At 45.8% G+C, this 27,456-nt stretch overlaps 1 protein-coding gene across 1 annotated transcript in view; it reads left to right on the plus strand.

The window, feature by feature from the left end:
* Positions 1-27,456, plus strand: part of ksr2 (kinase suppressor of ras 2) — a gene marked incomplete at both ends in the record, with an annotated part of 189,219 nt that overhangs the window by 139,913 nt on the left and 21,850 nt on the right. Inside the window, 4 exons of the mRNA XM_084308094.1 lie at positions 661-709; positions 3,764-4,125; positions 15,848-15,944; positions 16,532-16,665. Of these exons, the coding sequence (XP_084164220.1) occupies positions 661-709; positions 3,764-4,125; positions 15,848-15,944; positions 16,532-16,665 (642 nt within the window). The remainder of the gene's footprint in view (positions 1-660; positions 710-3,763; positions 4,126-15,847; positions 15,945-16,531; positions 16,666-27,456) is intronic.

Consider the following 27,456-nt stretch of genomic DNA (forward strand, 5'->3'; position numbering starts at 1 on the left):
GCAATAGCTCCGCATGGCAGTAGAGGGCGGTGTTGACCGTCTGCCAGCTCAGACAGGGTCTGAAGGGTATACCAGATTCTGCAGCTATGAATTTGGAATAGATATAGCGAATAAACTAAATAACGATCCCAAAAACGAGTTCACTCGTTTCTGGCGCTGAACGCATGGCGAGCAATAACGAGTTAACTTGTTCTTGGCGCAGATCCAGTTAAGAGTGCAGTACATTTGTCAGTATGTTAGGTATTATGTCGTTGGAAACTGTCTTTGTGAGTTGTAGCTCAAGCGAGACAAATTTATAAGAATAAATTGCCAAAAAGGCTTAGCTATGTTTTTCTAACTTTGTGGCTCTTTGTAGGTCGGAAACTCCCCTCCTCCGACCATAAACAAACATGGCGTTAATGTCCACCTGCCACTGTTTCACCAGCCAATCTGATTCTTTAGAATAGATGCACAATTCCAAACGGTGGTTGGTTACCTGCCCAGCTGGCTGGAAAATTAGAGAATCATACCACTTATCCGGCAAACAAACCAATATTTAATGATCGATCTCCACAGGGTGTGTATCTTGAGTGTGTACTTTGATGACGTGTGTGTGTAACTCTGGTCCCTGCTGTGTTTTCCCTCTCTCTGTTTCTCTACACCTTCTCTTCTTGCTTTCAGACATGAGGGCAACCCTTTACTACATATTGAAGTTGAGCCGACATCAGATGTGAGTCCCGCTTCCTCTCATGTCCACACAGTGCGTTATCACTAACGCATGTGTTTCTGTTTGGACTATTGCAACATCAGAATAGTGTCGTTGTTACCTTCCCCTTAACCCTTTCACTACCACACTACCAAAGGGTTAACTCTTTCACTGCGACAATACAGAAGGTTAAGCCTTTCACTGCCACATGACAAAGGGTTTACCCTTTCACTACCACACTACAGAAGGTTAACCTTTCACTACCACACTACAGACGGTTAACCGACTGTAGTGTGGTAGTGAAAGGTTAACCTTCTGTAGTGTGGTAGTGAAGGGGCTAAAGATGCTATGAGTAGGATTTTCTAATTGATTCCACAGTGACATTAAGTGTAATGATGACACGTACATATTGTAATTCTAGGGGAGGTGGGAGGGGGCACAGTTATCACCTGACCATTTGTCTACTGGTCAAAGTCTGTAGTTCTCAGGTTTGATTCCCCATGAAATCTAAAGAAACCGCCTAGTAGATGAGTACATTATGATGAAATATGGCGCTCACAGGGTCTATGAGAATGTAGTTCCGTTGTTATCATACATATGACGGTGATGTGCATTGGGACGACTCGGCTCAGGCCGCCTTTAATCATCTCAAGCAGCCATCTATTAACACACAATCACTTGTTGTCAAAGAAGAGAGAGGCTGTGGTTGATTATAATTAAAATGTAATTGAAAATTGAATTTAATTAATACATTTATTTGAACCAGCGTTTCTCTTCAACGTCTCAAATACAGATACTTATTCTCTGTCCCTCTGTGACGCCCCCCCCCCCCCCCCACGATACAGCCCCTCAAACGCTGAGGCAACTTAACTAGAGAAGCCATGGAAGTTCATTGAAACATAATTTCTTTCCTCGAATACGATTTATTACTGCACTGTAAGCTTTATATAGGCTCCTCTGTCAGAGGATGTATCAGATATAGAATATAAGGAAAATGGAACAGTTCCTGTCTCCTTCAGTGTGTGGGAGTTTTAACACTGTTAATCGTTAACACAGAGATCGCTCAAAATTCTCAAAGAATCTCACAGAGATTCTCAAAGACCCTTCCCCCCCCCCCCCTGGACCTACAGAGAGACATGTCAATTCAGGCTGCGGTTACACTAGGGCCATTTCATTTAGTTTCATTTAGCTTTTCAGAACGCTGCGTATTGGCAGGCAACTAAGAGTTAAGTTAGACGTCGTTTTGTCTCGTCTATTATATACATGTAGTACAATGCCAAAGCAGTAGGTGGCGATGTAGTTCAAACATGAAGGCCATTTTCAACCAATCAGAAAAGGTTGAACGCAAAGGTACACTTCCTGCTTAAAAACAACAAAGTCGACGGGAGGGGAGGGGTTAAGAGAGAGGACAGAGAAAGAGAAGGGGGGGGGGGGGGGGTTGAAACAAAGGCCCCAATGGAGGCATGATGACACAGCAGCCAAGGAGAGGGATGACAGGGAGTTTTTAACAAGGCCTTCGCTCTGATCGTTTTGTGTTTTGTCAGCCTTGAATGCGCTCCCTCTCTCAGCGAAGCCACGGTCGCCTCTTGGCCTAATGTGGCTTCCTCGCTCCAGGCCCGAGCAGCGCGTCACGTGGCCGTAGCTCCCTGAAGGAAATAGGGAGGTGTAGTGGTTATTACGTCATTGCCGTTTTTCGTGTTCCACCCTCTGTCCAATACAATGTATTTCCCCATTGCCCATTTCTAAATCGTCTCTTTTAAAACAAATAAAGCATGAACATTAAAAAAAAAGAAAAAAAAAAGTCACCATCTTTAAATACCTCGCCGTAGCCATTTAGCAACGTAGCATTTATTTTTCAGCAAGAAAACAAAGTGCAATAAAAGTGCAATAAACAAAAACGGATACATTCACTGTGTGTTCTGCCTCTCATTTGTTGATGAAACAAAATCAACATCAACACAATTTACCACCAAGAGCGGATAGTTTAGCTAGCTACATGCTAATGTGAATGGCATTCTCCATGTATATACATCGAGGCTATTAACGTAGTAACGTTAACGCTAGTAGAAATGAATGAAAACTTTATTTAACAGATTGCAGAATGGGTACAATACTATACGGCTCAATACACACAATTGTTAAGGGTATGCAGACTGTTGTAGTTTTGGACTGGGCTCCTTATAACAATAACTTGACAACACGTTGGTAGCCGCAGCTACTTGGGACAGCTCTGCTTGCGCAAATTACATGGCACCATTGTCGGCGAGTTTCGGCGAGTTTCCAAATGAAAACACCTTTTCAGCGTTGCCGCTAGAAAAACGCGTTTTCCTGCCAAAACTGCGTTTCTTTTTAACTTGGACATGCAAACGTAATCATTCGAAAATAGAACGTTGCTGTTTTAGCCCAGTGTAACCATGGCCTCAGTGTCAGAATGTTAAAGACACCTTCAAATTGTAAGACACGGTCCAATAATAATAGTAGTAATACTTTTCTAGACACTCAAAGCGCTCCCCACAATGTAGTACTGTAGGGTTAGGGAAATTGCCTCCTTCACCACCACTGGTAGCACCCAACCTTGGGCTATGCAGGCTCAATGGCTGCCATACACTGGCACCAGGCACACATCACACTACACAATGGCTGAATGGCTCAGGAGACAGGGATTGATATCAGCCAATTAAGGGGGAGGCCAATATTTACCTGAACCTGGTAAAAAGAAAAAGAAGCACGTTCCGTTAAAACCTCTAGAACTCTCATTGGGGTGAATGGGACCCGTGCCAAGAGAGGCCTTCCACAGAACGTTAGTCTTCCAACATGGCTGCCTGTAACATACTGTAGCAACCATTGTTTTGTAGATGGTGATGGAAGAGACAATAAAAACACAATAACATGGCAGGGTTACAAGGATACTATGCTAACAGTTAACAGCTAGCAGTTTTGAAAGAAGCTGAAAAAGAAATGTTAAGTTAACACACTCTTGCACAATGTGAAAATTGCCTGGCAAATTGAAATACAATACTTGAAAGGTATTCCTCTCACTAATAACAGCTCCATCAATTAAATCCCTCCTCAACGTAGAACGAGGAAGGCAACGACGAGGACTCAGGCGACGAGTTCGAGGAAATGAACCTGTCGCTCTTGTCTGCGCGCAACTTCCCGCGCAAGGCTAGCCAGACGAGCATCTTCCTGCAGGAGTGGGACATCCCCTTCGAGCAGCTGGAGATCGGGGAGCTGATCGGTAAAGGCCGCTTCGGCCAGGTGTTCCACGGGCGCTGGCATGGGGAGGTGGCCATCCGGGTGATCGACATCGAGCGTGACAACGAGGACCAGCTCAAGGCCTTCAAGCGGGAGGTGATGGCCTACCGCAACACGCGGCACGAGAACGTGGTTCTGTTCATGGGCGCCTGCTTGAGTCCGCCACACCTGGCCTTCATCACCAGGTAAGGTGGCAAAGCACCGGCGTCCTGCCTAATCGTTTGATGTAATGTGGGGGCGACAGTGGCTCGGGAGGTAGAGCAGTCGTCTGGTAAACAGGAGGTTCCTGGTTCGATTCCCGCTCCTCCCGGGCAGAGTGTCTCAGTGTCCTTGAGCAAGACGCTTAACCCTAATTGCTCGCAATGAGCAGGTTGGCACCTTGCATGGTCGCCTCCGCCGTCTGTGTGTGAATGTGTGAGTGACTGGGTAAAATGTGAGGAACAAAGTAAAGCGCTTTGGATAAAAGCTGTTATAAAAATGCAGCCATTTACCATTTTTTTTAACGGCCCAAGTGCTTTTCCAATAGCAGGTATGTTCTGGGATGTTCACTTCTCTGTTCTGGGATGTTCACTTCTCTGTTCTGGGATGTTCACTTCTCTGTTCTGGGATATTCACTTCTCTGTTCTGGGATGTTCACTTCTCTGTTCTGGGGATGTTCACTTCTCTGTTCTGGGATGTTCACTTCTCTGTTCTGGGATGTTCACTTCTCTGTTCTGGGATGTTCACTTCTCTGTTCTGGGGATGTTCACTTCTCTGTTCTGGGGATGTTCACTTCTCTGTTCTGGGATGTTCACTTCTCTGTTCTGGGATGTTCACTTCTCTGTTCTGGGATGTTCACTTCTCTGGCCCAGATATCAAGGATGCACGGGTTGGTAACTTGGCCAACAAGAACGAATGAGACATCCCAAGGTTCACTGGGCCACTAACACAAACAGTTTTGAAACCATGGCAGATTGAAGTCATACATTTTTTTTTTTTAAACGGCATACTATTTATCCACATATCAAGTGCCAACGTCTATTAAAGTTTTCTTCTGCCAATGAATACTTTGGTGTCCCTGTGTTGTAAACAACTATATTATTCACCTCGCCAGATTGTCTGCTATAGTATTAGCCAAATTAAACTAGCTCTCATAACCAAGTAGGGGAACTGAGTGAAATGCAACACTACCGTTTATACGTTGACATGTTTCAATTTCAATCAGTCAACAATACATTGAAATTATATTCTAAATAAGTCAGATTTTACTAATATTGAATATATTATATTCATATTAAATAAATTATTAACTTGAGATATTCGTGCACATAAAGTATATAACAGGGACAAAATGTGCAATTTGATGAAGGTATTGTGCAACAGCCCCAACAGTAAGCAGCTACAGTAGTCCGTCCTCAAACACTGAAGGATGCGTTCTCTGTACGTTATCTGTACGTTCTCTGTACGTTCTCTGTGCTCGTGTTCCCCCAAGTTCATTCTCCCCAAGCAAACTCGGGAAGAACGTTCTCCACAAGAACACCAATATACGTATTATGTATTCATTCAAACCTTTTATTCTTGAAAGGACAATTGAGGTCACCCACACGTTCAATGTCATCAAGACCATTTTTTACAATATAATAATAATAAATATGAATAACTCTATCTATATAGCACCTTTCACACATGGACCGCAGTCCAGAGTGCCCCACAGCAATTAGTATAAAATGAACATAGGCATAAAATCAGCATACAGTTGACAGAATAAAAAAAGTGCAGATATAAGAATAAGGTATAAAAGACAATAAAAGTAGTGCAACGTAAACATGCAGACATAAGAATAGGCATACAATAAGTACAATATATATAATAAGTATATACATATATATATATATGGAATATAATAGGTTCCATGACCCAATCAGTCTTCCAAATGTTGACGTCAAGTCCTTATTCTTGTGAAACACTCCATGTACCATGAACACTCTGTGAAACACTGTCTGTGTACCATGAACACATAGAATAGAATAGAAATCCTTTAATAATCCCGAGGGAAATTTGGCACTACAGATCGCTCACATTGAACAACAATAAACATTTAGGTAGTCAATAGGACTAAAATAAGAATAAGAATATAATAATATTAAACATAAGAATAAAATAGAATAAAAATGTAAAGTGTAAAGTGTCCAGGAAGATTGTGAGAAGCCAGGCTGTACTGTCACCCTGTGCTCAGTGATGCAGTGAGGCACAGTGATGCATTATGGAGTCTAATGGCTGTCGGAATGAAGGACTTCCTGTGCCGTTCAGTGTTACATCAACAGAGTCTTAGTCTAACACTGAATGTGCTACTTTTTTCAGCCAAGTCCATGTGTAGTGGGTGGGAGGGATTGTCCATGATGGCGTGGAGCTTAGCAAGGCTCCTCCTCTCCGCCACCACCGCTAGAGAGTCCAGCTCCACCCCTACCACGTTACTGGCCTTCCTGACCAGCTTTTCCAGCCTGTTTGTGTCCCCCGCTCTCAGTCCGCTGCCCCAGCAGGTCACAGCGTACAAGAAGGCGCCCGCCACCACCGACACCGACTTGTACAGATGTTGAAGGAGCTCAGCCTTCTGAAGAAGGAGTCGGCTCTGGCCCTTCTTGTAGAGTGCCTCTGCGTGTTTTGCCCCGCTCAGTTTGTTGTCGATGTGGACTCTGAGGTATTTGTAGTCCTCAACCATGTCCACATCGACTCCCCTGTTGGAAACGGGGGTCACAGGTGCACTCCTCCTCCTCCCCAGATCCACAGCCAGGTCCCTGGTCTTCGTCACATTTAGCTGGAGGTGGTTCTTTTCGCACCATGTGACGAAGTCCGCTACCAATTCCCAGTATTCCTCCTCATCACCGTCCTTTATACATCCCACTATCGCAGCGTCATCAGAAAACGTCTGAAGGTGACAGGACTCGATAGTGGAAGTCATTTGTGTAGATGGTGAAGAGGAAGGGAGAGAGGACTGTCCCCTGCGGGGCCCCGGTGTTGCTGATCAGTCTGTCTGACACACAGCCTTGAAGGCTGCCGTCAAGATAGTCAACAACCCAGGACACTGGGTGCATCACCTCTAACTTCTCACCCAGCAGCCCAGGCCGTATGTTATCAAAAGCACTGGAGAAGTCAAAGAACATGACTTTAACAGTGCTCACCGGCTTGTCCAGGTGAGTGTAGGCTCGGTTTAGCAGGTAGAGGACAGCGTCCTCTACCCCCAGTGGGGGCTGGTAGGCGAACTGGAGTGGGTCTAGGTGGGGTTTGATTGCCGGGCGGAGTTGCTCCAGGACCAACCTCTCCATGGTTTTCATAATGGTAAGAGGTTAGATCACATCACCCCCACCCTCAGATCACTTCACTGGCTCCCCGTGGAACACAGGATCGAGTACAAGGTCTCCCTCCTCACTCACCAGTGCGTACACGGTGGTGCCCCTGCCTACCTCAAGGAACTCCTCACCCCCCAGTCCTCCTCACGCTCCATCCGCTCCGGCACAGCCTACCTCCTCAAAGCCCCCAGGTCTAAGCTGCACACCATGGGCGATCGAGCCTTCTGCTCTGCCGCACCCAGACTGTGGAATGCTCTCCCCATCCACCTGAGAGCACCACAATTCGTCGAGGCTTTTAAAAGGGGCCTAAAAACATTTCTTTTTAACAAGGCTTTTGCCTGAATTTTTCTTTTACTTTAATTTTTTTTTTTACTTCTATTCATTTTATTATTATTTTATTTAATTTAATTTTTATGTTCTTCCATTTCATTGGTTGTTTTATTCATTTTAATTGTTTTATTCATTTAACTTTTTATCTTTATCTCCTGTAGCACTTTGAGATTTTCACAAATATAAAGTGCGGTACAAATTGAATTTATTATTATTATTATTATTATTATTATTATTATTATTATTATTATTATTATTATTATTATTATTATTATTATTATTATTATTATTATTATTATTATTATTATTATTATTATTATTATTATTATTATTATTATTATTATTATTATTATTATTATTATTATTATTATTATTATTATTATTATTATTATTATTATTATTATTATTATTATTATTATTATTATTATTATTATTATTATTATTATTATTATTATTATTATTATTATTATTATTATTATTATTATTATTATTATTATTATTATTATTATTATTATTATTATTATTATTATTATTATTATTATTATTATTATTATTATTATTATTATTATTATTATTATTATTATTATTATTATTATTATTATTATTATTATTATTATTATTATTATTATTATTATTATTATTATTATTATTATTATTATTATTATTATTATTATTATTATTATTATTATTATTATTATTATTATTATTATTATTATTATTATTATTATTATTATTATTATTATTATTATTATTATTATTATTATTATTATTATTATTATTATTATTATTATTATTATTATTATTATTATTATTATTATTATTATTATTATTATTATTATTATTATTATTATTATTATTATTATTATTATTATTATTATTATTATTATTATTATTATTATTATTATTATTATTATTATTATTATTATTATTATTATTATTATTATTATTATTATTATTATTATTATTATTATTATTATTATTATTATTATTATTATTATTATTATTATTATTATTATTATTATTATTATTATTATTATTATTATTATTATTATTATTATTATTATTATTATTATTATTATTATTATTATTATTATTATTATTAGAGCCACCGGCCTGTAGTCCTTGGGACGTGCTGGGAGACGCGGGCACTTAGGGACAGGGTGTTTTCCACAGAGTCGGAAACTTTCTGCAGCCTCAGGCTCATATTGAATAATGTGCAGGAGCACACCACACAGCTGAGAGGCACTCCGTCCGTGGGCCATGAGTGACGGCCGGATGCCCATGAGTGACGGCCGGATGCCCTGCGGTCAAGCAGTCAGGCAGAGTTCAGTGTCTTGCGGAGTCATCCTGAATCAACACAGTTCTGTTCCTGCTGTGAATAACTGAGGCCCGCTGCATCTCTCCCTGCTCCTCTTCCTCCTGCTGTGAATAACTGATGACCGCTGCATCTCTCCCTGCTCCTCTTCCTCCTGCTGTGAATAACTGAGGCCCGCTGCATCTCTCCCTCCTCCTCTTCCTCCTGCTGTGAATAACTGAGGCCCGCTGCATCTCTCCCTCCTCCTCTTCCTCCTGCTGTGAATAACTGAGGCCCGCTGCATCTCTCCCTCCTCCTCTTCCTCCTGCTGTGAATAACTGAGGCCCGCTGCATCTCTCCCTCCTCCTCTTCCTCCTGCTGTGAATAACTGAGGCCCGCTGCATCTCTCCCTCCTCCTCTTCCTCCTGCTGTGAATAACTGAGGCCCGCTGCATCTCTCCCTGCTCCTCTTCCTCCTGCTGTGAATAACTGAGGCCCGCTGCATCTCTCCCTGCTCCTCTTCCTCCTGCTGTGAATAACTGAGGCCCGCTGCATCTCTCCCTGCTCCTCTTCCTCCTGCTGTGAATAACTGAGGCCCGCTGCATCTCTCCCTGCTCCTCTTCCTCCTGCTGTGAATAACTGAGGCCCGCTGCATCTCTCCCTCCTCCTCTTCCTCCTGCTGTGAATAACTGAGGCCCGCTGCATCTCTCCCTGCTCCTCTTCCTCCTGCTGTGAATAACTGAGGCCCGCTGCATCTCTCCCTGCTCCTCTTCCTCCTGCTGTGAATAACTGAGGCCCGCTGCATCTCTCCCTCCTCCTCTTCCTCCTGCTGTGAATAACTGAGGCCCGCTGCATCTCTCCCTCCTCCTCTTCCTCCTGCTGTGAATAACTGAGGCCCGCTGCATCTCTCCCTGCTCCTCTTCCTCCTGCTGTGAATAACTGAGGCCCGCTGCATCTCTCCCTGCTCCTCTTCCTCCTGCTGTGAATAACTGAGGCCCGCTGCATCTCTCCCTGCTCCTCTTCCTCCTGCTGTGAATAACTGAGGCCCGCTGCATCTCTCCCTCCTCCTCTTCCTCCTGCTGTGAATAACTGAGGCCTGCTGCATCTCTCCCTCCTCCTCTTCCTCCTGCTGTGAATAACTGAGGCCTGCTGCATCTCTCCCTCCTCCTCTTCCTCCTGCTGTGAATAACTGAGGCCCGCTGCATCTCTCCCTGCTCCTCTTCCTCCTGCTGTGAATAACTGAGGCCCGCTGCATCTCTCCCTGCTCCTCTTCCTCCTGCTGTGAATAACTGAGGCCCGCTGCATCTCTCCCTGCTCCTCTTCCTCCTGCTGTGAATAACTGATGTGACCGTGCTCTGGCGCCGGATGATGTGAAGTTAACAGGGTTGAGTAAACTTGTGTGTGCGATCATCCCTGTGGGGCTGCCATGTTCTCTGGCAATATTGTTTACCCTGCGATGTGTGCTTTGCCTTGGAGCCATCTTCGTCATGATGCAGCCTCCATGCCTCTTCTATGTTGCCCCTATATGTGGAAACAAACAGCTGTTAGACCTATGCTGTAAAGTGCTTTGTTGTTGCAATCCATTAAATACCTCCCTTGGTGGTCTCTCATCTCAATAGACCTGTTCGCTGTATACGCCAGACTCAGTGTGCTGCGCGCATCACCGGGGCAGAAAGGAACCTAATCCTGGTCAGAACAACGGGGCAGACTACAATATTATTTGCATTTGTTAGCCATGCTAGCGATCTAAACAATCAATCCATGCCAAAGCTAGATTATGTAAAAGGTGAAAGACTCACACTCACAGCCGTGCTGATTTGGCTAAATGACATCCAGTCGTTTATATCCAACTTTATCATACAGCACAAGTACAGTACAATGAAAAGAAGTTTGGCATCCAACCAGAGTGTAAATGGATGTTCAAATGTAGCAAGTGCAACAGCAATATACAATGTAGGTGGTTAAACTGGGTACAAATTATACAAATTAGTAATACTAAGTAGTGCTAATCAGATGTATGTACAGAGTTGTATTATATAAATAGAGACATTAGGACTACTACTGGCCAGCAGCACAACTAGTAAGAGTAGGATAGAGATTGAGGATAGAGAGGGAGGAGAGATTGTTATTTATCTGTAATAATACGGTGCTGAAAGCAAAATCACAAACACACAAGATTTTTTTAATTAATTTAGCTTCACCCTGTAGTTTAATTAACAGGCACTGCTTCCACCATTCAAAAGAACAGTTATCTGTCACTGCACACGCACAAAACCATCAATGATGGCAGAAAGTCTGTGAACAAAGTACATTATTTAATTTTTTATATATAATCTTAAAAGAGGATTGCTCTGCTTGAATCATAGGTTTGAAGTTGTATTAGGAAACATGGAGGAACATGTTAGAAACGTTTGAAATAATGTCTTGAATCCTTTATTCATTATTATTATAATTGTATTCATAAAATAACTTGTAACTCATGTTGGATGTCAATTAATCCAATCAATCCAAGCTTACTTTGGAAAAGTAGTTTTTCTACATTTGCATTACATCCGCATTTGCTTTGAATGTGCCTCTTGTTTTAAATCCCTGCAATGTCTCTGTCCTGTGAAAGAACAGCACAGGTTGCTGCTGTCCAGAAGAGCGCTGCCTTGAGCTCGCCTCCTCACCTCGCCTCCTCACCTCTCCTCCTCACCTCGCCTCCTCACCTCGCCTCCTCACCTCTCCTCCTCACCTCTCCTCCTCACCTCGCCTCCTCACCTCGCCTCCTCACCTCTCCTCCTCACCTTGCCTCCTCACCTCTCCTCCTCACCTCGCCTCCTCACCTCGCCTCCTCACCTCTCCTCCTCACCTCTCCTCCTCACCTCTCCTCCTCACCTCTCCTCCTCACCTCGCCTCCTCACCTCGCCTCCTCACCTCTCCTCCTCACCTCGCCTCCTAACCTCTCCTCCTCACCTCTCCTCCTCACCTCTCCTCCTCACCTCTCCTCCTCACCTCTCCTCCTCACCTCTCCTCCTCACCTCGCCTCCTCACCTCTCCTCCTCACCTCTCCTCCTCACCTCTCCTCCTCACCTCGCCTCCTCACCTCTCCTCCTCACCTCGCCTCCTCACCTCTCCTCCTCACCTCTCCTCCTCACCTCTCCTCCTCACCTCTCCTCCTCACCTCGCCTCCTCACCTCTCCTCCTCACCTCTCCTCCTCACCTCTCCTCCTCACCTCTCCTCCTCACCTCGCCTCCTCACCTCGCCTCCTCACCTCTCCTCCTCACCTCGCCTCCTCACCTCTCCTCCTCACCTCGCCTCCTCACCTCACCTCCTCACCTCACCTCCTCACCTCGCCTCCTCACCTTGCCTCCTCACCTCTCCTTCTCACCTCTCCTCTTCACCTCTCCTTCTCTCCTCTCCTCTTCACCTCTCCTTCTCACCTCTCCTCCTCATCTCTCCTTATCACCTCACCTCTCCTTCTCACCTCTCCTTCTCTCCTCTCCTCTTCACCTCTCCTCCTCACCTCTCCTCTTCACCTCTCCTTCTCACCTCTCCCCCTCACCTCTCCTTATCACCTCACCTCTCCTTCTCACCTCTCCTCCTCATCTCTCCTTATCACCTCACCTCTCCTTCTCACCTCTCCTCCTCATCTCTCCTTATCACCTCACCTCCCCTCCTCACCTCTCCTTATCACCTCACCTCTCCTTCTCACCTCTCCTCCTCACCTCTCCTTATCACCTCACCTCTCCTTCTCACCTCTCCTTCTCACCTCTCCTCCTCACCTCACCTCCCCTCCTCACCTCTCCTTATCACCTCACCTCTCCTTCTCACCTCTCCTCCTCACCTCTCCTTATCACCTCACCTCTCCTTCTCACCTCCCCTCCTCACCTCTCCTTATCACCTCACCTCTCCTTCTCATCTCTCCTCCTCATCTCTCCTTCTCACCTTGCCTCCTCTGCGGGAACCTTACATCCTGCGGTCCACAGACAGACATGCCGGCAGGCTCTGTGGTGCTGCATTATATCTGCAGTTCTTTTGTTTTTGTTTGTAGCATTCTGATGTGATCTGGTGTGATCCTGTGAGAAGCTGTGTGCTTTTGGAGACTTTAGAAAACGAATATGACTTAAATATTAGTTATTGTGAAAAAGGCCCAGTTATTATTGTGGTCACCAACCCATTTTTTCGTTCTCATTTGGACTGCTTCATTTATCATGTGACATATTTGGCCAATCAGAGGACCGATTATAGAAATGTCTTTCAGTAGCACATGGTGACTAGAAGAGCAAAGACATAGCTCAGAATACATATATATATATAATTGGTTAGAATATAATTTTAGTTGCCAATTTGTTTTGTATTACTAATTTCAGATTATTTTTGGATATATTATGTTCTGTATTCATTCCCTTTGCAGAACCACCCATCACCTGATAAATAAACAGCATTTGAGTTGACTGTGTTTAACCAAGTATTAAAAGTGACATCTATGGGACAGTTCTGATCGGACGCCCTGTAGCAATTCTAATTGTTCTGGGAGATTCAATTTCCGTTTTTTATTTAGTATATATAGTGATATAACTCATTTATACACATGTATGTGACATAAGTGTAGCTTAGATATTCTGATAGACCAGGTTGTCCTGATTTTTCTTTTTTTTGCAATACAGGGTTGAGGTTATACATGCATTATTACACAATTTAACCCGGCAAACCTAAAATAGTCAAAAATGGCTGGATAGCTTTCTACTGAACGCACAGAGAGGACATTGGTATCTATCTTCTTGTCTGACTCTGGAGAAGACGGTAAGCGCATCCCCCATAATGTTGGCGTGTTCCTTTAAGTACACGGGTATAGCTGTGGTGCTTCTAACTAAGGCACGAGTAGTTACAAATAAATAAATAAATGAACAGACAGATGGGGAAATCGGGCAGGCAGGAATATTGGTTAGTGACAATCGCGTGATTGCAAAGTCTGACATGTAGCGTAGTCCGCACTGGAGTTCAGGGAAGCTGGGAGGGCGAGTGCTTATCAGGAAACCCGTCTCTTGATTGGTGGAAATCAAAGAGAACGCCGGCGCATGAGCCGGATGCATTAAGCCACAACGCGCGCTTGTTATCCCTTCATTTGGACTGAAACAGAAATCTTAATCATTCAAGTCCTCGTTCAATCCGAGCTCATCACTCCAGAGAGCAAATGAACAAACACGCTAAATTGAACAGGTCAAATTGGCCCATTTTGGTGGGAGGGGGGGGGGGGGGGAGGGGGGTCTGTTCGGGCCACGTAAGAGGATAGATAAATATAGATTTTTTTTTACCCCCCTCCTTACTTGTTTTATTTCATGTGGCTGTGTATGGATTCATTCAACTGAGCGTCCTCGGTCTGGAGAAATATGTAGTGGTACTGCAGTTTTTGTTGTTGTTGTTGCTGTTGTTATTTAATCCATACAGCGTCATCTACTCAGCCCCTTCGTCACAGCCGAGAGGGGAGTGTTTTGGTGACATCATTACCTTTTCATTAGCAGAGCTTTCCGTGAAAACACATGTCCCTGTCTCCCCCGGCTTGGCTTGCACACATCCTGTTTACTGGCATACTGTGAAAGCGTGGCAGTGATGTCACAAGACACCGTGTTTCACCCAGAGGTATCGGCCCAGTGCGTCACCGACGCCACGAGGCGCTCGCTCCTCTACTCTGAAAACAGGCCCACGAGGGAGAGAGCTACTCGAGTACGGCTGCTGTCGCCTCGCAGTTTGCAGTAAATAATAATATACATGATTTTATGATTGGCTTCAGGTCCTTTGTTGACCACCTGCGTGGAGGAGACACAGTCGGGTTGAGGGCTTTAGGTGTGAAGGGTTGGTGGTAGAGCTGTCTGTTACACCATCGTTGTGACGGCACCCCAAGGAAAGACAGGGATGTACCTGTACACCCACCTAGAGACTCAGTTCAACCACTTTTTACATGTGAAATCTTTTACATTTTTATACAGATCAGAATCTAAAGATATTGATACAGATCTTTATTATTGAAATTCACAGTATAGATTATAATAGTAAAAGTAAATAGTATCGAATTCATGCAAGTAAAAACCTGTATATTTATTTTTGTACTGTTGCCGTTACTGTGAAATTGATTGGAGTTCATGGTTTTACCCACTGTTTATGTTGCTAGTGCAATACTGCTCCAATCCACCCACGTCCACAGACAACCTGACACTCACAAGCCTGTGTTTCAGTTCAAAGAGACTAAAGTCACATCAAAAGGGTCTTCCATCCCATTTAAGATCCGAGTGCGTGTGGATGAAATGGCTGCGTGGCGACATGTGTAGTTGAAAGGTTTGTCTCTTAAAAGGAAAAGACGATTCTTTCTGGATTCTCCACGCTGCATCTTCTCCTCTTGTGGCAGAAGGGGCCTGGGGGGGGGGAGTTCCCAAGGTTTCACACCTGTTGGATTCATCTTTGTCGTTATCTGTTTGTGATAATTGCCTTCCCTTTGAGCCAGCCTGAATGTAACTGATCTGATGGGCTGGAGTCATTGCAAGTGAAATCTCTGAAAGCAGATCTGAAGACATTCCTCTGGCAGCCAGTGAGGAATATGGGATTTGACATGAGAGACGATATGATAGACATTTACATTTTACATTTTGTCATTTAGCTGACGCTTTTATCCAAAGCGACTTACATGTTTTGTACAACAAGTCAGCAGGAAGGGTACAACTCTATCAACTGAGTAGACAAGTCCTAATCCCAGTGGGCCTATCGTGTCAACGCCATGTCAGAATATTGTGTTGCTTGTCCTATTGTAACCTATGTAATTAATTAATACATGTATTTATTTAACGCAATGCACTTGACAGAACTCCCTTCTGGCTCCAAGCTTTTGGTGTGTAAACATTTCTAACATTGAAATTACGAGGAATAGAATCACGTAATTAATCGTCTTATAACCTGTGGATTTCTTCGGTGTCATTCTGTCAGCCTGTGTAAAGGTAGAACGCTGTACTCCGTGGTGCGGGATGCAAAGGTGGTCCTGGACGTCAACAAGACAAGACAGATAGCGCAGGAGATGGTTAAGGTAATGTCCTAAATTCTGACTCCATGCTACTGTTGTAACCATCATTTTTGTATGCATTTCAAGCAAATAACTTCATTAAAGGAACACGCCAACATTTTGGGACATTTAGCTTACCGTCTTCTCCAGAGAGAGACAAGAAGATAGACACCAGTTTCCTCTCTGTGCGTTCAGTAGACAGCGGTCTGGCTGCAGGTTAGCCTAGCTTAGCACAATGAATGGAAGCGGACAGTGCCGGTTAGCCTAGGCATTGTCCAACTAACACCTCTCCCTATCTTCTTGTCTCTCTCGGGAGAAGACGGTAAGCTAATTTCCCAAAATGTTGGCGTGTTCCGAGGAAACAGACCTGTGTCTCCAGATGTCTCCTTTAACCTCTATGAGGAAACAGACCTGTGTCTCCAGATGTCTTCCTTTAACCTCTATGAGGAAACAGACCTGTGTCTCCAGATGTCTCCTTTAACCTCTATGAGGAAACAGACCTGTGTCTCCAGATGTCTCCTTTAACCTCTATGAGGAAACAGACCTGTGTCTCCAGGTGTATCCAGATGTCTCCAGGAAAGATATCTGATAGTAGTGTTGTTGTCTTGCAGGGGATGGGCTACCTGCACGCCAAGGGGATCTTACACAAAGACATGAAGTCTAAGAATGTATTCTATGACAACAGCAAAGTGGTCATCACTGATTTTGGACTCTTCACCATATCAGGGGTTCTGCAAGCTGGCAGGTAAGTGTTGTTTCTCTATATATGAAAAACTTCATATACTATATATGAAGAACTTCATATACTAAGTAGGTTGAACATTTCATAGCCCATTGACTTGCACTAGCACTAGACAATTCAACAGAATTGGAAGCAAACTTTTTGAAGCAAAGGGAATCTACAGTAGATTTCTAAAAAAAAGTATTGACTTCCCTTTAATCAATGCATAGTTTTCTGACTTTCACATATCCTTAGGGATTATATCGAACTTCCAAAACATTCAACATGACTCTGTAGTGATAGACCAATTAATCGCCCCCATGTCTGGCATTTTGAGAGTCAGCATCGGGCCACGCGGGCAATTATCAAACGTATCATTTGACTAATTCTAAAACACGCGATTCCTAGTTAGCATTTGTAATGTTAACAAGTGCAAAGCTAGCTGTCATCATCCATCAACTAGCTAATGTAACTAACATTGGTGAACTTAAGTTCAGAAATGTTGTCATTTTGTTATTATCAATTTGTTATATTTTATCACACAAAAAAAATAAACATATTGGCATTATATCAGCCAATATCTCTCTAAATATCTGTGTCGGCCCTTCAAAAACCCATGCCAGTCGACCACTACAATTCAGTATACTACACATATATACAGCTTCCAAATGGCCAGAGGCCACTGACTACACCTGTCAGTGAGCCCAGCCACACCTAGACAGGTCTGGTTGTTAAAGGTAGAGTGTGTATGTGGCATTCAGTATTTGCATTGGCAGGCAGGCAGCTCTCTCAACCACTCTGACAGGATGATTGGCAAATATTTAGCTTGTTTATTTGCACAGGAATGTTTGACGGTGAGTCATGGACGTGTATCAATAGTGCATAATAATTACTAGGAAAACATGTTGACAACCTCTCATTTAATTTAACGGTTCTTGTTACCTTCAGCTCAGAGGAAGCACTGCAGTTTGCAAGCTACCAGACATGAATACCAAGGTGTGGCCTCGAGTCACAGTCAATTTGATGACTTCAGACTCAACTCAACTAAATCATCAACATCATTTCCCTGGTTACAGACCAATCCCTCAGCCGCCAGTCAAGTTACACAAGCACAGGTGCAGCTGGGTACCTCCGGCTTGTTCAGTTGTCCATACTAACACAATTGGCAGTGTTAGCGGGTGGGAAGCCGGTGGGGTGTGTGTCCTGGTCGTTGTAAACTGCGACTCCTACTGGTCGGTCGGGGCGCCTATTCAGCAGGGAGGGGATCTGGGGGAAATAGCGTGAACCTCCGCACACGATTACGTTCCCCCAGTGAAACTCCTCGCTGTCAGGTGAAAAGAAGCGGCTGGCGACTCCACATGTATCGGAGGAGGCATGTGATAGTTCTACACACCCTCCATACATGTATTCATATTTCTGCCCTCGTCACCTATGCTAAAAGACTAAATACTAGGGATGTCCGATATTATCGGCCTACCGATATTATCGGCCGATATCGGCATTAAAATGTGATATCGGAAAATATCGGTATCGGTTTTAAAGATTATTATTATTATTTTATTTTTTTTACATTTCTATAACATTTATTTACCCAGGCAAGCAAGTAAGAACAAATTCTGATTTTATTTATTGTCAAAAGTGTGCATAATGTTGTGTTAATTCCACAACAAGAGATATGTAATGTTAATTACCTGAAATTATTCCATTTTTTGGGGGGGGACGGGACCCTGCATATATCGGTATCGGTTGATATCGGTATCGGAAATTAAGAGTTGGACAATATCGGTATATCGGTATCGGTAAAAAAGCCAATATCGAGCATCCCTACTAAATACGATATTTCTATTTGAATCAGGGCTACCCAGTGAATACCAGTAGAAATACAACTACACCAGTGGCTCAGGAGATAGAATACTCACCAACTGCGCCTTGCAAATTTCCGGCATCAGGGGTGGGAGTGAATGGGTGAACATGAAGCATACATCATAAAGCACTTCCGATAAAATCACTATACAGTATATAGAAATGCAGTCCATTCACACAGATATGAGTACAGGTGTTGAACTGCAATACTACAGGTGTTGAACATGAGTCAGTGTATTATTGGCACCAACTGTGACGCTGTTACCATGAATGATGTTTGATAGCTGGCAGCAGGGAACTCTCAGGGTGTCTTTTGTTGAATATGTGAGGATTGTCACAGTTGAATCTGTAATGATGCCTAGAATTCACTAGAGAGCCTGAGTCATCAGAAATTTGAAAATGTAATTGGAGTACTGTAGCTCACACCCCAGCTGTCCCTGGTAGATTCTGCTTACTGTAGGTAGGAGCCGGTGAAGGACACATTCAGCCTTGACACAAAAGGTTGCTTTTTAGTTTTACTTGGAGCCTCATGCAGACTCCCTCCAGCCAGAACCTCAGAGGATGACGTTATAAAGGGGAATATTTCCCCCATAAACTGTGTACATACAGTTGACTTGCATGATTCAGGTGACAGTAGTAGACAGTGGTGCATCATTTATTACTGACAGCGAGTTGGAAAACGTATAACACACTCATCATAACATGTCCTGTTTACCAAAACAGTGTTTAATTAAGTTGTATAGTGACATGAAATACAGGCTTTGTATGATAGGTGTTGCCGGATACACGCATTCCTGCACATCCTGGCAACCCAGAGTAAACACACGCTGGCAACCCAGTGTAAACACATCCTGGCAACCCAGAGTAAACACATCCTGGCAACCCAGAGTAAACACATACTGGCAACCCAGAGTAAACACATCCTGGCAACCCAGAGTAAACACATCCTGGCAACCCAGAGTAAACACATCCTGGCAACCCAGAGTAAACACATCCTGGCAACCCAGAGTAAACACATCCTGGCAACCCAGAGTAAACACACCCTGGCAACCCAGAGTAAACACACCCTGGCAACCCAGAGTAAACACACCCTGGCAACCCAGAGTAAACACACCCTGGCAACCCAGAGTAAACACACCCTGGCAACCCAGAGTAAACACACCCTTGCAACCCAGAGTAAACACACCCTGGCAACCCAGAGTAAACACATCCTGGCAACCCAGAGTAAACACATCCTGGCAACCCAGAGTAATCACACCCTGGCAACCCAGAGTAAACACATCCTGGCAATCCAGAGTAAACACATCCTGGCAATCCAGAGTAAACACATCCTGGCAACCCAGAGTAAACACATCCTGGCAACCCAGAGTAAACACATCCTGGCAACCCAGAGTAAACACATCCTGGCAACCCAGAGTAAACACACCCTGGCAACCCAGAGTAAACACACCCTGGCAACCCAGAGTAAACACACCCTGGCAACCCAGAGTAAACACATACTGGCAACCCAAAGTAAACACATCCTGGCAACCCAGAGTAAACACATCCTGGTAACCCAGAGTAAACACACCCTGGCAACCCAGAGTAAACCAGGGGTGTAAAGTACTTGAGTAATTGTACTTTGTTACAATACATAAGTACTTTTTTGGGGGATTTGTACTTTACTAAAGTATTATTAGGTTTGTATACTTGTACTTTTACTCAATTACATTTCAGAGAAAAAAAACAATGGAAAATGAACCCGTCCATACCCATGCTGATTGGTCCTCGTGCAAGACAAGCGGGATCTTTGATTAAACACCTGCTATCAGAAGAATAGACAGTCAGAGGGACAAGCTACAGAAGATGGCCACAAACGATAGTATGAGTGATGAAGAGGACGAAACGGAACATTTCATTGCCCCGGAATAACTTTATAACTTTACTTTTACTTTTTAGTACTGTGGCAACCCCAAGCCACCCCTGGGCTTGGTGATTGATGGGCGCTATGTGGCGACCCAATGGCTGGGCGCTGCCCATGTTTGGGCGTCCGCTTCCGGACGCACCTGTCACTAAATACCCATCAGAGTGATTACCTGATTAGCGAATCACGGCGCGGTGCGCCTGTTGGAGAGGGGGGACTTAATGGAGCCGAGGAGCCTCCTCTCAGTCCCCCGTAGCAGCGCAAGGCAAAAGGCCACAGAGCGGAGACGCCGCCCGGCCGACAGCAAACCGTTATTATTTGACTAAGAAAATAAAGAGTATGATTTGGGGAACTGCAACCTGTATGTGTGTTGTTTATTCTGCCACCCCTACACCTGGAATTGCCACAGTGGTGGAGAATGCGGGCATAGTCTACTGGCAATCAGGGGTGCAGAATAAACAACAATAGACTTTATCAGAATAGAATAAAAGAAATAAAAAAAAATATATATATATATATATATAAATTTAATAACGGAAAAAGCATGGACGCGCTGGTGCAGCAGCTTGTACAGGCGAGCATGGAACAACAGACCCGGCACGAAGAGGCCCTGCACGAACAGAGGAAACAGACGGGGATGATCCACGCGGAGCTCCAGCGGATGGCCGCTCACCGGCAGGAGGAAGGGGCCGCCGGGACGCGGCCTAACCCCGGGCGCTTCATCCCCAAGCTGACGGAGCAGGAGGATATAGAAGCCTATCTCCTGGCGTTTGAGCGCACCGCCGGCCGGGAGGGCTGGCCCGAAGACGACTGGGGGGGACTGCTGGCCCCCTTCCTGTCGGGTAATGCACAAAAGGCCTACCAGGACCTGCCACCGGAGCAAGCCGGGAACTACACTCGGCTAAAGCAGGAAATTCTGTCCCGGTACGGCCATAGTCTGCAGTCCCGCGCGCAGCGGTTCCATGACTGGGTGTATGACGCACAGGCCTCCCCGCGCTCCCAGATGCACGACCTGGTCCGCACAAGCCGAGCCTGGCTAATGACTGACCCCGGAGGGCCCACGGTTTTGGAACGGATTGTTATGGACCGCTTTGTCAGAGCCCTCCCCTATGACTCGAAGAAGCAGGCGAGTCAAGCGGACCCCCGCTCCGTGGAGCAGCTGGTGAATATTGTGGAGGCCCACCAGGTAACGCGGGAGTTACTCAAAGGGGGGCGAGGGGAAAAGCCAGAGCGGCCGAGAACAAGGAGGGGTCCCGACGAGCCCAGCCCAAGGGGCCGGGTAGGGAACGCAGGTGAGCCCGAACTACCCCGAAGAAGACCGCTGTTCGACCAGGACCAAAGACGCTGCTACGACTGCGGCGAGCCCGGGCATCTCTCGTGGAACTGCCCAGGCCGGGATGTGTCCATGCCATCGGCGGCAGCTTCAGACCCCCGCGGAAAGACGTGCAACTATGGCGCAGCCTGTTGGGCCCATAAGGAAACATCGGCGACACTTTTACCCGTGCGCGTCAACGACAAAGATGCCGTAGCGCTCCTGGACTCGGGTAGTGCCATAACGCTGGTTCAGCCCCATTTGGCACACTGCGACGCAGAGGCTCCGCAAGTGTCAGTGTCCTGTGTGCACGGGGACACAAAGTTGTATCCTACAGCGCCGATCACCCTGACAACCACCAAGGGGGTCTGCTCGATGACAGCCGGCGTCATACCTAACCTGCCGGTAGCGCTGCTGATTGGTCGAGACTGCCCCCTGTATCGCCAGCTGTGCTCAGCCGTCATCTCCCCGCGCACCCCACCCTCTACGGGTAAACCGAGGAAGAAGAAAGGGTTACGTCAGCCGAAGGTGTGTGCTCTGAACGTAACGGGGAGTGAGACTGAGACGGCCTCAGATGTAGGTGACGACGCGCCGGAACCCCTGGATATACCGGGGAGTGAGACAGAGACGGCATCGGGTGTGGGTGACGACGCGCCAGCGCCCCAAGCGGGCCCCGAGACGGATAACAGTGACGAGGACCCCTTTGCGAAGTTCCCCCAGGCGGACGAGGTGGGGAGGGACCTGGCGGGTCAGTTCGGAACGGCCCAGCTGGAAGACCCAAACCTAATGCAGGCCCGGGCGAATATCAAGACCATAGATGGAAATCCCGTGGAGGGGGTGAGTAACCTGCCATATCCTCACTTTGCAATAAAAAGACAATTGCTGTACCAAGTTGTAAAAAAGAATGATGAGGTTAGGGATCTATTGCTGGTACCGAAGTTCTTTATTCCCACTGTACTCCAGCTGGCGCATTCACATATCCTCGGAGCGCACCTGGGCGTGGACAAAACCATGGAGCGCATAAGGGCGCGTTTCCATTGGCCGGGCATGAAGAGAGCGGTAGAGGACTATTGCCGGAGCTGCCCAGAGTGTCAACGCGCAGCACCAAAGGTACAATATAAAAGTCCTCTGATCCCGCTGCCCATCATTGAGACCCCATTCTCAAGAATTGCCCTCGACGTAGTAGGCCCTCTAGTTAAATCGTCCCGAGGCCACCAGTATATACTGGTAATCATAGATTATGCTACCCGTTACCCCGAAGCCATCCTGTTACGCACGGTGACGGCCAAAATTGTGGCACGGGAGCTCTTTCATTTGTTTAGTCGGGTGGGAATTGCCGACTCTATTCTCACGGATCAGGGCTCGTGCTTTATGTCGCGGGTCATGAAAGAAATGTGCAAACTAATGAAAGTGGAACAGCTACGAACCTCCATATACCATCCACAGACGGATGGACTGTGCGAGCGCTTTAACAAGACCCTGAAAAGCATGCTAAGGAAGGTGATGGAGAAGGATGGGAAGAATTGGGATCAGTTGTTGCCCTTTCTGATGTTCTCTGTGCGTGAGGTCCCACAGGCCTCCACTGGCTTCTCGCCATTTGAGCTGCTCTACGCCCGCAAGCCGCGGGGTCTCCTGGACATCGCAAAGGAGATTTGGGAGGAACAGCCGTCGCCCCACTGGTCTCTCATAGAGCATGTGCAGGTAATGAGAGACAGGATGAAGGCGCTCTGGCCAGTGGTGAGAGAACACATGCAACAGGCCCAAGACGCACAGAAGCGCATTTATGACCGGGGCGCACAGCCACGGGAGTTTAATGTGGGGGACCGAGTCCTAGTACTGGTACCGACAGCAGAGTGCAAATTCCTAGCCAAATGGCAGGGACCCTACGACATAATCGAGAAAGTGGGTCCCGTCAACTACAAGGTCCACCAGCCCGACCGTAGGAAGCATCGACAGTTATACCATGTTAACCTGTTGAAGAAATGGCATGCCCGGGATGTGTTGCTCTCGCCCCCCCCCTCTTCCCCCTTTTGCGCAGCAGGTGGCAGAGGCGGCCGATGTTCCCATCGGGGAACAGTTGTCCCCGACCCAACGGCAGGAGCTTCGGGAGCTGGTCCAACAGAACCGGGACGTGTTCTCGGCCACGCCGGGCCGCACCACATTGGCCCAGCACCACATCATTACCAGCCCGGGAGACAAGGTAAAGCTGAAGCCCTATCGTATCCCAGAGGCAAAAAGAGAGGCAGTCAGAAGAGAAGTGCGGGTCATGCTGGAGATGGGAGTAATTGAGGAGTCTCATAGCGGGTGGTCCAGTCCTATTGTTTTAGTGCCAAAACCCGACTCAACAACCAGGTTCTGTAATGATTTCAGGAAGCTTAATGAAATTTCAAAGTTTGACGCCTATCCCATGCCTAGAGTGGATGAGCTCATTGACAGACTGGGCCTGGCCAGATTTATCACGACACTAGACCTAACGAAGGGTTATTGGCAAGTCCCTCTGGCCCCCGCCTCAAGGGAGAAGACGGCTTTCTCCACCCCAGATGGGCTGTTCCATTATAAAGTTCTCCCGTTTGGCCTGCATGGGGCGCCATCTACCTTTCAGAGGCTGATGGACAGAGTACTACGGCCCCATCGGGAGTATGCAGCCGCATATCTCGATGACATTATCATCCACTCGTCAGATTGGGACACCCACCTCCAAAAGGTGAGAGCGGTGTTGGGGGCCCTCCGGGAGGCGGGTCTCACCGCCAACCCAAAGAAATGCAGGCTGGGATTAGAAGAGGCAGAGTACCTGGGGTTCACAATAGGCCGGGGCAATGTGAAACCGCAGAAGAGGAAGATTGATGCAATAAGGGAGTGGCCTCGCCCTTTAACCAAGAAGCAGGTCAGGACATTTAATGGGCTAGCGAGCTATTATAGGAGGTTTATCCCTAACTTTGCTGCTCGCGCTGCTCCCCTCACAGATCTGACCCAGGCGCGGCGGCCGTTCACGGTGAAGTGGACACCGGAGGCGGAGGCGGCGTTCGAGGACCTCAAGACTGCCCTCTGTTCGGGACCGGTGCTGATCTCCCCGAACTTCGACAAGGAGATGACGGTACAAACAGACGCATCAGAGGTGGGACTGGGAGCGGTCCTCTCCCAGCAACTGGAGGGTGAGGAACATCCGATTTTATATGTGAGCAGGAAGCTGCTGCCACACGAGCGCAACTATTCTGCGGTGGAGCGCGAAGGTCTGGCAATTAAGTGGGCACTGGAGACGCTCCGCTATTATCTGCTGGGGAGGCGTTTCACGCTGGTGACGGATCACGCCCCCCTAGTCTGGATGGCCAAGACAAAGGGGACCAATGCCAGGGTGACTCGATGGTTTCTGGAGTTACAGTCATTTAACTTTTCTGTCATTCACAGGTCAGGGGTGGCGCATGGCAACGCAGACGCCCTCTCCAGGAAGGATGCCTGTTGGGCGTCGGACGCTCTTCCCCGACGGTCGGAGCTGGAGGGGGGGTACTGTGGCAACCCCAAGCCACCCCTGGGCTTGGTGATTGATGGGCGCTATGTGGCGACCCAATGGCTGGGCGCTGCCCATGTTTGGGCGTCCGCTTCCGGACGCACCTGTCACTAAATACCCATCAGAGTGATTACCTGATTAGCGAATCACGGCGCGGTGCGCCTGTTGGAGAGGGGGGACTTAATGGAGCCGAGGAGCCTCCTCTCAGTCCCCCGTAGCAGCGCAAGGCAAAAGGCCACAGAGCGGAGACGCCGCCCGGCCGACAGCAAACCGTTATTATTTGACTAAGAAAATAAAGAGTATGATTTTGGGAACTGCAACCTGTCTGTGTGTTGTTTATTCTGCCACCCCTACACCTGGAATTGCCACAGTACTTAAGTACATTTAAAATAGAAACTTTTTTTACTTTTACTCAAGTGTTTTTAGCCAGATACTCTGACTTTTACTTGAGTACGATTTTGAGACGGTACCCATACTTTCACTTAAGTATCATTTCTGGGTACTTTTTACACCCCTGGAGTAAACACATCCTGGCAACCCAGAGTAAACATCTCCTCTGTGTCTGCACACAAATCTACCAACATGAAAGAAATATCCCTGCAAGTTTGAAGCCCCTTTTTCACAGCATAATGTTGGCAGGTATGGGATTCCAAATGATGTCCAATAAAAGGCTGACCTGTGTGACTGATCACATGGCTTTGTTTAAAAGGTTTGGTGTGCTTGACAAAGTGCAGTGTGAACGCTAACCGAACCAAATGAAGTAGTCTACCGAACTACGAGAGCGATATTAAGAACCTTAGGGTGTGTTCACACCTGAAAGTCCGGGGATAGTCCGGACTATCCGTGGATAGTCCGGACTTTCTGGTGGACCAAATGTGAAAATGATACATTGTTTGATTTTGGTCTGCGTTCACACTACCCTGTTTGGTGCGGATCTAATTTTTTTTTGTATTTTATTTTTTTATTCTTTTTTAAAACAAACATATAAACAAACATGACAACACACGATAAGATATACAAGCATTAATTGTCAGGGCACATCCAATGAGATCACATTTTGGTTAGTTGTTTTATATAAGATATACCCATAATACCTGTTATCTAAAAAAAAAAACCCTACATACATATGCTCAGCTCGAACCCCCCCCTCCCGGACCCCACCTTGAGAAGTACCTCCACTATCCCTCGCACCTAACCAGACACTACCATTATAAGCTAGCTTTTATTCTCTCCACCACTTCTAACCACATTGACATTTTGGATTCATTGAGACCCAGAATTCTTGCTGTAGATATTTCATGGTAAATTACATCGAGATATGTAAGAAACCAAACTTTACGGCAAATTTTTTCCGGTTGAAACCAGCGTGATGCGATCAGCTTTTTGGCTACTGTGATACCCGATAAAACCAATCTCTTTAGCTGTGGATTCACTGCAAACTCAAAAACATCATTCAACAGCAATACCGAGGGGTGTACAGGTATATTCCAAGATACAAGTTTTGATATTTGTTGGGTCACATCTTTCCAGAATGCCTTAACTGGTGAGCAGTCCCAATACATGTGCATAAATGTCCCTTCGTCCCCATTTGTACATTGGGTGCATTTGGAATCTTGTTTGAGCCCCATTCGGCACAGCCTTATAGGAGTCAAGTATGTCCTGTGAATATAGTTAAGATTGATTTGTTGATGATCCGGGTTCCTTGATGTAAGTCGGACATTTGCCCAGGCTCCTTGCCAATCAAAGTCATTTTCCAGGTCTGGTATATCCCTCCTCCAGACAGAGTCAAGTTGGAGGGTTTCATACGAGGACGTTAGTAATTGATGATAAAATTCTGAAACAAAACCTCTCGATGTCTCTCTTGAGTAGAAGAATTTGTGGTATCTGTGGTGTTCAATTGGTCTGTCTAATGGAACACCGTGAGACTTCAAACATAGCTCTAACTGTTTGTGAAAAAGCCATGTGGACTTGGTGAGATTAAATTTTTTGCGTATTTCTTTATCACTACAAAAACCCTGTTTGTTAAAAATATCCCCTAATGAGTGTATGCCTTGCTCTTCCCATATAGGGAATCTTATAGGTCGTTTTCCAATTAAGAGAGCATTGTTATTGAATAAGGGAGTATGGTTGTGCCATTCTTGTGGGTTAGGATTTTTTTTTTGTGATTCACGCCATATCCGGATCGCATGAGTAATTATGGGGCCAAATTTTCGTTCACAGTGCTTGATTGGT

Source organism: Notolepis coatsorum, assembly GCF_963971535.1.
Source record: "Notolepis coatsorum genome assembly, chromosome: 2".
NCBI classification, from domain to species: domain Eukaryota; kingdom Metazoa; phylum Chordata; class Actinopteri; order Aulopiformes; family Paralepididae; genus Notolepis; species Notolepis coatsorum.